At 40.2% G+C, this 15769-nt stretch overlaps 2 protein-coding genes across 11 annotated transcripts in view; one reads left to right on the top strand and one right to left on the bottom strand.

The window, feature by feature from the left end:
- Positions 1–15769, bottom strand: part of FYCO1 (FYVE and coiled-coil domain autophagy adaptor 1) — a 44979-nt gene that overhangs the window by 4029 nt on the left and 25181 nt on the right. For 7 of the 10 annotated variants that reach the window (XM_041407769.1, XM_041407776.1, XM_041407768.1 and 4 more), the window contains 7 exons: positions 15497–15702; positions 15009–15153; positions 6409–6492; positions 4235–4294; positions 3480–3575; positions 1603–1813; positions 228–337 (listed from right to left, as the gene is read on the bottom strand). In XM_041407769.1, the coding sequence (XP_041263703.1) occupies positions 228–337; positions 1603–1813; positions 3480–3575; positions 4235–4294; positions 6409–6492; positions 15009–15153; positions 15497–15702 (912 nt within the window). The remainder of the gene's footprint in view (positions 1–227; positions 338–1602; positions 1814–3479; positions 3576–4234; positions 4295–6408; positions 6493–15008; positions 15154–15496; positions 15703–15769) is intronic. The other 3 variants (XM_041407774.1, XM_041407775.1, XM_041407777.1) reach the window with 3 other exon arrangements.
- CXCR6 (C-X-C motif chemokine receptor 6) lies at positions 6501–15001 on the top strand. Its single transcript, XM_041407779.1, is given in 7 exon segments — positions 6501–9333; positions 9335–9438; positions 9440–9526; positions 9528–9625; positions 9628–9807; positions 9810–9966; positions 9968–15001. Coding segments are annotated over 7 exon segments (948 nt in total). The 5' UTR covers positions 6501–9183; the 3' UTR covers positions 10140–15001.

The following is a 15769-nucleotide window of genomic DNA, read 5'->3' as shown; positions in this document are numbered from 1 at the left end:
CAATGACTTGCTTACTTCTGTTAAGAGGTTCAGAAAGAAGAGTAGAATTCTGCTGTAGGGGTAGGAAAAAAAACCCCAAACAAGAACAAGAATCAAAACTCAGTCTTGAAGACCTCTTGGCAAGCAAGGAAAATTTTCTTATACTTACTTCTGAATGGCAGAATAATGGTACATCTGATCTGTTCCACATCCTGTAAAACCAAGCTTATCACCTTTCTAGGACCTACCTAGAGAATGTGTTGTCAAATATCAGGGTGTAGATTCCAGCGTTTCTGACTTTCACCTGTCCTCTGATAGTTTCCTTATGAGAGTTGCAGCGAGTCATAGGGATAAGAACCTGGAATTCAATACAAATCAAAATGAAGTTTGCTATTTGCCCTATAAATTGGCACTTTCTTTCAGAAAGCTTTGATTTCAGCCACCTTGAAACTGCCAAAGTGCATCTATGCCTGTAAAACTAATTACTCTGATTAGCATTAAAAGCTCTCCCAAACTAAAATCTCACAGTGATACATCTGTTTTCCTTGGATTATATATTTACAGCACTAACCTATGACTATTCATCTCTGCTTTAGAGATAGAATCAAATCCTGAACTTTTAAATGTTAATCTAAGAAACTTTAATAACTTAATCAAGTAGTATATATCCAAGAGCAGGATTTAGCTAAATATATCTTTTAATATACGTTTTTATACTCCCCGTGTTATAAAATAAGCTTTCTGAGCAAATCTTAATTTTTTATCTGAGCTTACAGCAAAAATGTATGTATCTGTGGTTCTATGTGTGTCTTGCTGTAAAACTTCAGCACAGCTGTCAGAAGAGCAGCTGACATGGATCAAGGATGACCCTATTCAACACAATGTTTTACCACAGAAATATATCAAAACAAAAGCAGCATTCACACTTCATTCAGCTTTCAGATTAAGAAAAAGAGATATTTTACATGGAGTTAATAATAACCGTTCAGTGAATTAACACACTTATTCCCCCAGTAAATCACAGTCATAGAGTTCACCCTACCCCGGTGAATTAAACCAACAGCTGCCATGTCTTCAGCAAAACTTTGCAATTAATTGAGTAAAACAGATTCACTTAATCTGTAATCCTCATGAAATATGGACAGCACATATAAAACCAGGTACTTTGGGCACTGGCAAAGAGATTTTGCACACCATCCAGGCACTTAAGTATATGCTTCATTGTAAGAAATGTAGGTAAACCGAGAAATGAATCTATTTCTCTGTGGCTTCCTCTCAAGAGCCTGGCAAAACCAGCCTTAAAGAGTTCACAAATTAAGTGAAATTGAGAAAAAAAAAAAGAATTTTGCACACTTGGATGTTCAGTTTTGCTTAATAATACTGGGTGAATTTCAGATGCAACCAGTAGAAGCTACAGGGCTTTTCAACTCAACTTTTGCAGGCAACATTAAAGATGTAGCTTTGCCTTTAGCAGAACTGCAGCTCAACTGGAGAAACAAATCCTTAATGCATTAACAAGTGCCATTCTGGTGAAGACCTCCTAGCAATCCTTGTCAATTCCTGTAGGCTGGATGAGAGTAGAGCAGTACAACCTGTAAGGTAGTACGGAGACAAAGGCCTTACTTTGCACTGATCCAGCGGCGTGTCTTCGGACTCTTGGTAGACAACACTGAAGGATATGCTTTTGGGGTCTGATGAGAAGATCCAGCTGATTGTTAGTCCCATCTCTGTAACAGTGATGGGAATGATACTGTAGGTGCTGGATTTGATGAACAGCTCTCTGTTGCTTTCTCCAAAATTCATGATCTCTTCTACTGTAAGGGGTAATTTCATCCTGTGACGGAGAAATATATGATTACTTCAATAGATCCAATCCACTTACTCAGACAAAACCACTAATCATTGATTTTTATTTTCCACCTATTTCAAGTAGTCTCCACAGTGTATTTGGGACACGTCCACAAGATGCATGAAAATTCAGCCTCAGATGAAGGTAAAAACTACAAAAAAGCTGACTGATATTAAGAACCTTCACTGCTCTGGCACGAGTGCATTTTGTTCAGCTATTTATCTTATGTCAACTGAAGAAAACCAGTGCTGTAATAAAGCTTTTTAGAGTTACTACAGATGAGAAAGGAGGGCTGCCCTCTACTGTTCTTTTTAAGCAAAAAGTAAGTGACCTGGTTTATTCACCTTCCTAGTTGAATATAAAAATTTGCACAGGAAACAGGAGGGATCAGGATTACAGAGGGGACAGGTGGGTGAAATGTGAACAGCAGCTCTGTTCTGAAGCGCTTAATGCTACATCTGGGTCTGCTTTATCCAACCAAGCTGCAAAAAACCTGACTCAAAATACTTACAGTTAAAAAGGAAACTCTTAGCATCTAGATGATGCAGAGTCCTACAGCATTAGATGAGCTGACTTCATTCTGGTGTCTGTTTAAGACTGTGATCAGTGAGACCGTGAAGCAGAACACTGGTTACTTTCTTCAGGGGAAACCTGTAATTTCTAAAATCTGTGGGATCTCACCCACATTACCCTAACTAAAACTAATCTGATATGTCACTCTTCAGGCCAAATAAACTGTTTGCCAAAAAATGAGATCAGAGTAAACTACAGTCCTGTCGTGTCTCAGGTGACCTTTGATTTTAATAAACTAAATATCATTCTTGGTTTTGCCTTACAGCCCAGCTATGATTCCAGTTACTGCTTCATTTACCTGGATCTCTGAACAGCAGCAACAAGTTTGAAACATGGACTGATTTATCTAGTTGCACTCACAAGTTTAAAACCTTTCCCATAACTAAGGCAAAATTTCAAAGCTAGGTTTAAAGGGACAGTGAGCAAAGGTGAATTTCTCTAAGTTGTGCATTTCCACACAATGGATTCCATTCTTGGCTGTGCAAGTGACATGCTGTACCACTACTGCATGTAGCTAGGAATTTCAGAGCAGGACACATGCAGAGAATTGTACATACAGTACACACAGAGCTTGAGCTGAGGCTTAGACAAACATTTTATGCTATGGCATGCATCAACCAGAGCAGGCAAAACAGATTCTGGGAAGCCACCAATAAATAACAGATACATTAGGCCATGAATTCCCTGCCTTTGGCAAAGTTCCAACTAGAGCTGCATCCCTGACTTGCCCTTGCAGTTTCTTTCAGAGACTGTTAGAACTGCACAGCCTTTTCTCTAAACCCCCTTCATGTTGACAGCAATTCCTGCAATAAAAATAGGAAATGTTTTCTCATATGATGTGGACCTACATCTTTCCTGCTTATTTCCCAGTTGCACTGTGATTGAAGAGAGAGGACCTGGCTCATTGCTGCTGCTCTGTGTGGTTGAGTTACAACCTCTCATCCTCGTCAGACCAAATTTTACCATGGGACACAAGTGAGCAGCCCTTCGAGGAGCCTGCAAGGCTTGTGCTCACATAGCTGGTATCTGAGCTCAGCCTTTATGCTTTCACCCATAGTAATGAAATTGTTCTGCTTACATAATTTCTCCTGACTTCAACAAGCATATCTCAGCATCTTGAGCAACTTGCCAGTCTTCGGATTCATCGAAAGTTGAAGAATTACACGTGCTGTTTCTAGAACAAGGAAAAGAAGGAAAGTCATGATTCTCTGAGTAGTATGTGATGAAATACAATCTGCATGCTGATGCCTTCCTAAAATATAAATGTTTTGATAGTCCTGATACCAAATTCTAGGATTCTTAGTTGGCCCATTCTAGTGACAAAACTGGGCAAAACCACAGCCCCCTTCTGCTCATCACTGTGCACAAATGTAAATCTGTTTTTATCCTGGTTTCATGAGCTAAGAGAAACACATAAATACAGCCAGAAAATCTTTTCTGCAATCATAACATAAATTTCTTATTGAGATGATGACAGGTTTTGAAGATTCTCTGGCAGGTGGGAACTTGAGGGGCAGACACAAGCAAAAAAGTCTCCACTTGTCCCTTAAACAAAGCTTGCAAAAGGATAAGATGTCTCCCTGGATTTAATCTGGGAGGTGTTTTACAGACATATTATCCAGTTCCTTACTCTGACAATTGTACACAAAACAAATTCTATTGCTGTAGAATTGCTACCATGTGTCTTCTTTTTGTACAAAAAATACTGCATGATCCAACACAAACACACCAAAGATACTGTTACAAGATGACAAAGCAGGATGTTTCCTCCACACCTTGATGTGTCCCAGAGAGCAGTGAAGCAGAGGGAAGAACCTGCTATCCACTCCTTACCTCAAAAAAGATGTATGCTCTGGGTGAACGCTGGAGTAGCACCAGGTATGAATTACAGGGCTGGACACAGAGAGAAGGATGAGTTTGAGAATCAGGGAACAAACGCTGATAGTTTCCAAGTAAATTAGAGCTTCTCTGACTGATTCTTGTTTTGTTTCTCTGCATTCCAGAAATTTGAGACAATTAAGCTGTCCCAGAAAAATGCCAAGGATTCTCATTTACAGGGAACGAGCTGGTTGGTTCCTTCCAAAAACCAGTGGAGTCTAATAAAATACGTGCTTCTGAACCATCAAGTGCTGTAATGCCCCAAGAGAGCATAACTGCCACACCTGCTGTAGACCAATTCTCAAAATCAATGCACAGTTTAGCATTTTCTTTTAAATCCAATGGGACATTGCTCTACAAGCAGCACTGCTGAGCAGAAGAGCATGAGAAAATATCTCCCTCAGGTGGTTATGAGCAGCATCTGAATATACTGTGTCACCAACACGCAATCACATGCCAGTTTAGTGCAGTGACATTATGGTTTGGAGACTGGATGGATTTACTGTTATGACTGCAAATTAAACTGCACCCACTGTCTATACATTTCCTAAACTCTTGATATTACTATTTTATTCTTGCAGTCTCTTGAATACCTCTTGACTTCTTCAGACACACCACTACTGTTAATACCCTAAAGTGACAGCTGGGATGTGCATGGGAGACTCAAAGCTGTAATTAAGTGCCAAAACCTGAGCTGTAACCAGATACAAGGAATGTAGGCATGAAGTACTTACTACTGTTGTTCCATAAAGGTTAGTACAACATCTGTGCAAATACTTACTGATAAGAATAATTTCTTGTTAACTATCTTTATACAACCGGATAAGAAAATTGATTCTGGAATAAAAACACCAAAACCACAAACTGGAAAATTAAACTATAGCTTGTAAACCTACACATACATTTTGCTTGCACAGTGGGAACAGCAACCAGCTTCATGCTGTGATCCACATAAGTCTCCCATCCCACCAGGTCAGCTACACAGCTTTAATTTCACAGCCTTGAATTCATGCAGAGCAAGAGAACTACACAATTACAGGCTTTCCAGAAGTGTCAAACTCCACAATTTCCTACACAACGCCATTAGAGTTCTTGATTTAGTCCATTAATTTCATCTTTCATTAGGAAACCTGAAATGTAAATTAAATCCCAGGACCAATATATGTTCATGTTCTTCTCTAACACATGATTTTCCTTATTCCTGCTGCTGCAACCCAGTACATGGTTAGGTGGTTACCTTGCCACTTGGCTGTTCCAACCAATACATTCACCACACATCTAAGGCTAAGAGAGTGCTAAGTATCCTGATTTGTGTATTAAACCAAAGTGCCTATAATCACAAAGAAAATCCTCCTTCTCTTTATGATATCTCACAGAGTCTAACAGTCTAAACTAAGTTCTGGTAGGCTATAATATCAGAAACAGTATCATGATTCAACTGGAACATTTTTCCCCTGACAAGAGAATTTATTCTTGCGTGACCCACTCACCCTTTGTGTTAGCACTAAGGATATTCCTACAGTTTGCCAGGTCCCCAGATTATAAATATGTAGCCTCTAGTGTATCTATTTAAACAGTCTGTATTCTTTCACTTCTTTTTCTTTTTAAAAGTGAAATGGAGTGGGACGAAAAGCAGAAAGAACTGATACATGGAAAAGACACTACAGCAAGAAGAGAACAGCTCTGATTCAGCAAAGCCTCGAGACATGGATTGTTGGAAGCTGACAGAGCATTTTGAAGAATTATTGCCTCATGCTGGTCTTGTTCTTATGCACTTCCTCAGGCACCTGCTGTTGGTCACTGTCCCTAAGGTGGATGGCCTTGTCCACTGTGCCTGTTCTTATACATGGAAAGCATTTCTTATAAATGATACTAAAAATACTATGGCCAACATCATAAATGGCTTGGGGAGTTAAAAGTTAGAAGTCACTTTTAGAATTATAACCTGAAAAAAAATGGTTCAAATCTAAATTTTCTGTTTTCATAAACACCTGAACTCTGAGAGCTGTAGCTACATGCCAGAGGTGTTGGCTTCATGTGGCTGAGCAGTGAAATCCCAGAAGCCATCTGCCTGTCAGCAGTGCAATGATTTCTGGAGAGAACTTCTGTCATCCAGGTGAGAGTCTTACCGAATTGTGTGAAAGGCAGAAACCTGAAACGGAGACTGGAGGCTGTACAGAGCCCCTAACAGCTGCTTAGCCCAGCAAACACATCTGAAAATGCAAAGAAACATCAAAGGCATTATGCTGAAGTGCACCAATTACTCCCTGGGCCTGCTGTTATCTAGCAGGTCAAACCCACCCCAGGCACCCTAACTTATTTATTAGCCTTCCTCTACAACCCAATAGAGAGCAGAAAAAATGGAAAGAGGACACTAAAGGATCAGAAGAAAAGATACCACAGACAGCCCCTCACATGGGCAAGAAAAGAGGCATCATGTGGGATGGAGCAAGGGGGATACAGAGCTCACTGATTTTTAACAGAGTGCAAGACAGTGTCTTGCATGAAGGTGTATGGGTGGGAAAGGGAAGTATTAAGGGCAAACCCGGACATGTTGACATGGCAAAAAATCACACAGACAATTGCAAAACTACACAGAAAAAGATGGATGGACACGAAGATCCATCACTGTGTGCTATGGGTCAGATGCTTACTGCTATAAATGAAATCCCAGCTATTTCTCAAAAAAGTATCTATGACTTAGCTATGCTACGTCCTGTATGAAACAAAGGAAAACAACCAAGAAACAATACAAAAGGACTCCCCTGCCTTAAACCTGGTCACACTCTATTAGGGATTACCAGGGTGCTTTCAGGTTCCCTTCCCAGCAGGAGGCAGCAAACAGAAGACGAGAAATCAACACTAAAAATACTGACAAGCTGCTGTCAGTATAGCCCAAATACTGCAGCCTGTAGATCACCAAGGCTATAGCCACCTCTACCACTAGTGGGTAGCACTAGTTAAGACACCTTTGAATTTTCTTTTCACAAAGTTCTTTAGAAGCTGTTAAGGGAAACTCAGGCATAATTATAGGAGAGATACAGCAGAAGCAGTTTCTGGCCTGAGTTTACAACAGTATTCACCAGGAGCCCCATGTCCTTTCAGCAGAGCTGCTGCCCAGCCCTCCCTGCCCAGCCTGCAGCTCCACAGAGGCTGCTCCATCCCAGAGCCTGCAGGTTCCCTGCAGCCAGGGTGGTTTCTGCACCCAAGGTCCTTCACAGATCTACAATCAAATGTTCTTCAGACTGACCCAACCAGGAGTAAGAGCTACTCTCTCAGCCCACTCCTTATAGGGGATAAATTCACACAACCCATATGTTATCACATAGCTTAGCCACTGCTCTGTCATCCTCATACCTTATTCTGCATCTCAAAATAACTGATAAAAGCAGGTGGTTATCACAACGTATTGCTCTGCTGTTTGACAGGAACAGTTTGTGAATATTTAGCACCTTGCTCCCAGTTTGTTTCTTAGAGGCAAAGAAATTTCTATCACATGCAATGAAGCACAAAGGAGAACTCAGTTTTTAAAGAGCATTACACAGCCTTACATTTCTCATGTCAGTAGTGTTCTTTCAATAAATGATGCTGCAGAAGTAAGACAATTTTTTTTCTTTATGTGCATTTGCAGGCACCAAACTCAAGCAGTCACAGATACAAGCTCACAGCTCCACAAGTCAGAGTTCCAAAAGTACTCCAGCTACAGTAGCACAGGCTGCTGCAAAGATCTGCTTGTGTGGGCTCATTTCTCTCAGCAGTGTTTCCCTCTCTTGCAGAACCAGGGGACCCTCGAACTGCTGTACATTAGAACTCACCAGGTGACGCCTTTCAGGCAATCTTGAATCAGAGGTGAGTTCTGCTAATCTTATGCAGAGTAATATCTTTAGTAGCATTAATCTCACAGAAACATGGTGTTTGTAGCTCAGAAGAGAGGGCATTTAGCATTTGGGCTGAATCTTTAAAAAGCCAATAAACCTGTCTTACAAAAGACTTAATTTACCAGGTAAACAGCTTGCAAAGATCACTAGTCTTGGGGCTGTTACTTTATGTGCTGGCAACATCCCTGACTGTAGGGCTGTTGAGTTAAGGAGAGGCTTAAGGAATTAAGCCTCTCCTTAACTTGGAGAGCTAACACTGCAAAACCCCATCAACTCTTGCAAGGGAGTGTGATGGAAGGGGCTGACAGAGAATTGGTGACACCTTCCTCTGAGAGTAATACAAATATAGTGCATTAATGAAAATCCTCCATGTTTCAGTAAGTCGCTTGAAATGGGGAAAGGAAGAAGTGCTGCCATCTGATGATGTGACTGACATCTAAAGAACAAGATGAGGCTTAACTGAAACACAAGTTCTGAAGTACTCATTGAGACTCAAATCCTTACTTTTGGGACAGGTCCAACCCAAGCCAAACAACTCTGATGCTCAGTCTGCAACCTGAGCCTAAATGGCACATTTGACAAAACAAATTTTATTTCTCTCATGGGTTTCTCCAGAAACCCCAATTCAAGCACTAAATCACTGATGTATTAGAAAGCTTAATCCTTACACTGTTTCCAGAAGCCTCTTTGTAATTGTCTTTTGAGTATGCTTTTGAGTCCCCATCAATATAAATCTAGTAACAGATGATGTGTTCAAATCCACCAGCTGTTGTGTTTAGGCCCTGACTCAAGACAATCCTCTTCAGCAAATAAATAGATTTGCCTTTGTCTGTCATGGATGCTTTACTACAACTCTTATCTGTTAGCACTTAGGATTTTGTCTGTCTCCTGGGTGCATTAGGATTTAATTATTTGCTGAGTAAAAAATCTCAATATGTATCCTTCCAGGCTGCCTTTAAAAAGAAGGCAACATGGCAACTACAGATAGTGCTAACTTTTATTATACCTTCTCCCTCACTTATCCCTATGAAAACAGAAATGAGAATTTTCATATTAATAAGAGTCTTTCTGCCACATATGTATTTTGTTGTTTTCATCCTCGGCCTAACAGGAAATGCACTGGTCTTTGTCATACTAAGTTTCTACATGAAACTGAAGACGCTGACAGAAACTGACAGTACTTTTGCTGAACCTGGCTATAGCTGACTGGGTTTTTCTTTGGATGCTGCCACTCTGAGCATACTCTGCTGCTCAGGAGTGGATTTCAGGCACTGTGGCATGTCATGGGGCTTGTATACACTTCAATGTTAATTCTAATGTCTATCACCTTTGACCAGCTTATTGCTGTTACTTTTGCCACCAAAGCACATGTGTCAAACCAAACAAATGACATGGGGCAAATTAATCTCTGTCTTGATCCGGGTGATCTCACAAGCATTTGCTGGACCACACTTTGTTTTTTGGGAGGTGTTAATTTTGATAATGAAATATGTCAGGAAGAATACCCAAACTGTCACACAGAACAGGTTCTTGAAGTGATCCAAGTGAGTCTTGCTTACTTTATTCCCATGCTTGCCATGATCATCTGCTACTCACTAATTATTAAAACCTTACTGTGTGCTAAAAGTCTTCAAAAGAACAAATCTATAAAATATTTTCTGTAGTTGTCCTGTTTATTCTTACCCAGATACCCTATACTTTCTTCAGATTGATAAAAATCATAGACTGGAGCTTTAAATTGAACAGCAGCTTTGAATATGCAATTACCATAACAAAAGCTCTTGCTTATTTTTATGCCTGTCTTAATCCTCTACTTCTTCACAGGAATGAAAATCAGGAAGTACTAACACAAAGTTATTAAAAAATCAAGATGTGCCAAATGGTAAGTTACAGCTCAACAGTGGCAAACCATCAAAGAGGAAGACTCTAAATCTTTTACTGCTTTATATAGTGCAGATGCCACAAACATGTACTCACTATAAAACTGCCTAGAAAATCTGGTAACTATTTTTCAGCTTCTTTTTTTCTGTCTGTTTTGTTTGTAAATACTGATGTGGGGAGTCTGAGTGAAAGAGGAAATACCATTACTAAAAACATCGTGATCAGCTTAGAACCAACCTATTTTTATCATGATACTTTTTATTACTTCCTGCTTTTTCAGTCCAAGCTGGTAACTGAGTTAACAGTGCAGATCTTCAAAAAGTATAAAAAACAATGAGATAAAACTGCACTTTTCATGACATAAAGGTAATTTGAATTTCCTGACTCCCAAACCTCTTGCCTGCTGGTTTTCTATGAATGGTGTTTGTTAATGAAAGCTTTTATGAGTTGTTTCAAATATATTACATATTTTAGTTCAGCCCATTCACTTAATGAGAATTCCTAGATTTTAAACATATATATTTCAATTTTCATGCTGAGTTTCATGTGTGGTTGAGTTTTTTTGGATGTTTTGGGGTTTTTTTTCCATCTAGGACAAGGTCTGTAGACAAAATCCTTTAGCATTCATCTAAAATTTCTGTGATAAAGTAGCGTTTTCCTCTGCCTTTCACTTACTATCAGGTTCACGGTCTGAGTGTCCCATACACATCTCTTTCTTTATTTTATAACAGAGCTCATGTTGCCAGATTACCAGGCCCCTTGTGAACACCAGGAATATCATATCACACACACATGGGCTCCAACAATGAGCAGTGTTTCTGTAGATGCAAACTCTCACACCCTGATTCTCCACACATTCTTTGCATCATGACATCTTTCCAGTCTGTTTTTCCTGGCACCTTGGTTCCCTTGTCATTAAACTGTGGATTCCTTGGCTGTTTTCCAACCTTGTTCCACCAGTTCTCCCTTTCCACTTCTGGCCTTTTCACTTTCCAGTTGGAGGGAAAAAGATGTGCAGGGGGCAGAAAAGTGTGCAAAAGCTCTTGCACAAAGTAGTAGAGCAGGTGTGAGACTGGAACAGGGAAAAGAAAGAAGGGATGTTGCAGAGGAGCAAAGGGAGGACTTTACACAGCTGTGGGCTGCTTGCAATAAAAGCAGGGTTGGGTGTGGCCCAAAGGGTCAAAATCCTTTGCATTACACCTTTGAAATACCAATTTTAACTACTTCAAACCATTCTTGCAAAAACCACACTCTCTGGATGGTCCTTTACTCCCCATTAATACCCAGACCTTCCTATAAGAGCACTGCAGCTCAGAGGAACCTGACCCTTTTTGGCAGCAGTGTGCCCATCTCACCACTTTTCCCTTTAGGAAACAACTCCTTGGGCAATCCTTTCCTTACTACACAATTGTTTCTCCCACAGCGAAATATCCTTAAAAACAAACCTACAAAGCAATGTGGTGTGACTGCATGTGTAAAGGTGCCATCTCAACACACAGCTGCAAGGTGGCAGGGTGCTCCAGCACAGGGTGGCAAGAGGTGCTCCTGTCCCCTCTCCTTCCTGGCTGGTTCTGCACTGGGCAGGGAACACTTCAGACAACATGCACTTCCCCCTTTCAGCTATGCCGCACCCTGCCCAGCCACATGAGTTGTAATTAGGCCAGCAAAGAGTGTTATGAGTCATCAAGAAAAAAAGCAATCCAAACAAAAGCAACCACTATGCAGACAGGCTGAGACGTTCTTTCTACCACTACCAAGATGTGAATAAACTTTGTTCCTGTACCAGGCTAGTGGCAACTTTGGGGTTTTTTCACTCTTCTGCTGTCTGTGACCTTGATTTTGCTGCTGCAACATTGATTACAGGCATGTTATGCCTACAACACATAAAAATGGAAACACAGTGCACTGGTTTATCCTGGGGCCCTTTGTTTTATAATACAATATGCAAATGTACTTTAGAAATAAGAGTTCAAAATACAACACTTCAAAAGAAAACCCCTGCGCCTTGAAGTAGCAAGATGTATCACAATTGCACAATTAATCTCAGCTTCTCACATTCAAGATTTTGATCAGGTTGGTCCAAACGCACATAACAAACTTGAAAGGATGAACAAACTGCTGCTTAATCCTAACCTTTAGGAAATAGCTACTTCAAGGTCAGCCAGACTTATGTTGGTACAATCATCTCTCTTATTCTGCCACACACCTCTGCAGATGATGACTAAGGCGAGTTTTAATTGATTCTCAACTGATCGGTACCCATCTCAAGATTTGCTCTTATGAAAGAATTTTGTTGTAATTGTTTCATGTCACTTCAAGGAAAGAACAACAGTGGCAGGGCTAAGACACCAAGTGAAAAATAGAGTAAAAGTACAGTAGGCACCATAAGGGGGACAAATAGGAACAGGAATGTCCTTTAAGATAATTCACTGCTTTGAAGACCAACTTGCATTTTTAGTCCAGCAAGGACTCACACCTAGTATTATAGGTATGGTCAGTGTGAAAAACTCTGCTGTCAGCCAGAGAGAGAGATCATAAGAAACTATGTCAACAAAGCATGTCAATTGCAGATCTTCTACTTGGACAGCCAGCCTCCCTTCTCTTCCCTCTCCTTCATTTTTAAAGCTCCACCAGCTGGTTTAAATCTCTGGCAAAATCAAAATAGCTTGGATTATTTTCAGCAGATCTCAATAAAGAAGTTTAGCTGGAAAACTGACTTATTTGTATGCTTTCCTCAGAACTGCATCTAGCAACCACAATCTTAGATTCTTTGTGTGTTCCCCAGACAGTATATCTAAGAAAATTCTACTCCAAATATTCAATTTAATGCAAAGAGAACATTATTGGAATGCCAGTGGAGACTATGTGATGTTTCCACCTAGAAATCAGGCCACATTTAGCTGGACACTTTAGAAAGAGAAAGAATAAAGATGATACGTCTATATGAAGTTCAAGGTGGTCAGCCCAGTACAGCCAAGAAATCTGCAGCAATCAAATCAGTAGCTCAGAAAGTCACTGAACTGCAGGTCCTTGAACTGTGGGAGAAAACACTGTGGAAAATTTTTAGTACATCTCTCAAGGGCTGCTGTTAAAGATAGGACAGAGGGTCAGCAGACAATACAGTGGCTCTGGCACATTTACTCACAAACAACCCAAGTATCTCATGCTGCACTTCCTGCTCCTTCCTGTGCTAAGTGACACTCAAGCTTTGGGTACAGGTGTACACCTCACCACTGAAACAAGTGAGAAGACCTGTGTGCTGTCACAATCAGCACTGTGCCATGCTGTTTTTCTTTAACATTCACCACAGGCATCACACCATCATCTGAATCATGTATCAGTTTCTAGATCTCTCCCATAACACAAACCCACAATCAACAAATCATCTGCAATGCAAGAAGGCCATTCTCCTCTCCAGTGCTCAGGCTAGTGAGCCTGAGCCTTCCAAACATTACAGGTGTCATGGGAAAGGGCAGGTGTCATTTGTGTTCTCTGCAAAGAATGTCTCAAGTTCAAAGTACAGCCACAGTTCAAAGACTCACCCACCTGCTCATGAAACTGCTAACAAAAAGCAACAGAGGATAAAGCACTATTTCCTGGCTCTCCTGCTTATAATCTCACAACAAGGGAATCTGGACAACCTTTAAAAGTTTACATGGTGTAAGTAAGTTGTTCCATGGGTGCTCTTCAAGAATAGTATCTTCTTGTTAGTGGCAATCCTTCCTTTCTGCCTGAATACTTTGTCAGACAAGATGAATTTAGACCAATCTTGAATTAAAACAAATGGTGACCCACACTTATTTCTCATCTCCTTGTTGTTTTCTTCAGAGCTAACTCACCTGTAATATACCTCCCGCAGATAGCATGAATCAAAAGAAGTAGTACACTTCACTTTTTTCTTCATAAAACAAACAAAAATTCCCCCCCACAAACTGTCCTTTTGAAAAACAAAGGCAATACTAAATTCAGTTCATTCATGTCCACCCAGCACATGATAAGCTGGAATACACCGTCAGTGTTACCTGTCTACAAGGTAGGCAGAATATATTGAAGGTATTTACCAAGAAACAAATATGTAGAATTTTGAAAAGTCTTTTTTTACCAAATAAACAACTCTGTACTCTCTGTCTTCAACCCAAACTGCAAGTCATTGTGGTTTATACCGGAAATTTGTCTGTTTGGTGCAAAGTGTCTAGGTCTGCTTTCTCAGCAGCAGATTATTTACTCTGTGACTATTTTCAGTTCAGCATTTAGATTTATCCTGTCTATTTTTTCTGCTTGGAAGCAAAACAAGTACATAATTTAGGTGAAATTTCTCTTTTTGTTTTTTCTTCTCAAAAGACAATATATTTTAAAGAACAGAATTTTTGTAAAACATTTGAAAATATCTGAACAATAGTAAAACAATATTTTTGCTAAAAAATAGATACAGATTAAAATATAATACTACAATGTTATTTGCAAACCAAGTATTTGGACATTCAGATGGCCTTAAATCCTTTTCATTGGTAATTTAGGTAGAATTAAATATTAAGCTATTACTGAAATCTGCACTCACCCCCATTTTCTTCAAAAAGAAAAGAACAAACTTGTGCCAGATTTAGCTACACAATTGTTCTTTTCTGTAAGCTGTCATTTCTAAGGTAGTAAGGAAGTCTACATACACAGAGAGCCTGAATGCTGACTTTAATGGTGACAGCTGGCCTGATGACAGCACAGAGCTGGGACTACTCCCCTGTGTTGTGGTGAAGCAGGTGGAGAGAGTGCATGGAGTGGTTTAGATTTACTAGACTGAATGCTGACTGTGCAAACAGACCAAAATGATCTTGTGTTGTTCTACTGAACACGTGGCCTGGGAACAGACGTCTTCACTTTACACAGAGGTTGACTGCTCTCACTGAATGGGAGAAAAAGAACATTCTAAAGCCAATTCCAAAGAGTCCCCTCTTTGAGAAGTAGTGATAACTCACAGATCTGTCACACTTTGATCCAGAGAGTCTCTTTCCATCTGACTTTCATTGTGCAGAGAGTCTGATTCCTGTACTTGGCACAGCTCCTCATCAGTGATTATATCAAAAGCTGCATCATCTGGTGGTTTAGAATCTTCATTTGCAACTGTGCCAGAAAAAAACATGAGAAGAAACATGAACACTATTAGCTGGTTGTTTGCAAAACAAACAACCAAAACTCTTAAGGGGGAAGTCTGGGCCATTCCTCTTCATTTACAGGAGCATTAGATAACTATTAGAACTAATGGAAAACCTTGTCTGACTGACACTCATTTAATACATTAATGTTTCTCTCAATATCAATTCAATTCAAAGACGGGGTCAGTCCCACCCTGAAAACACTGCATGACCTCCTGCAGGTCATTGGAGCAGGAGGTGACCGTGTGGTTTCTTGGAGACTGTCAAAGAACCGTACTTATTTCTCCACAGCATGCAAATAATAAACTAACCAAAAGCCCTCTCAGGTGGTGATACAGGTGATTCCAGTGAAGCTGGTGATCCTTCCTGGTTGGCACTGGATCCAGAGTCATCTGTACTGTCCACAATGACTCTAGGCTTATTAAAGCAAGCTCTGCAGCAACGCTCCTTTTTTCCACCAGGCTTTGTCACCATGTAGTTGTTGCAGCAGTAATAGCAGAAAATGCGGCCACACATTCTAGAAATGATTCAAAACCAAAGGTGTTAGAAAACTACCACACACAGCTGGAACATATCTCTGTGAC

The sequence above is a fragment of the Onychostruthus taczanowskii genome, unplaced genomic scaffold (genome assembly GCF_017590055.1).
Source record: "Onychostruthus taczanowskii isolate IOZ18803 unplaced genomic scaffold, ASM1759005v1 scaffold28, whole genome shotgun sequence".
Lineage (NCBI taxonomy): Eukaryota > Metazoa > Chordata > Aves > Passeriformes > Passeridae > Onychostruthus > Onychostruthus taczanowskii.
The sequence above is the reverse complement of the archived record's forward strand: the minus strand, read 5'-3'. Positions and strand labels throughout refer to the sequence as shown.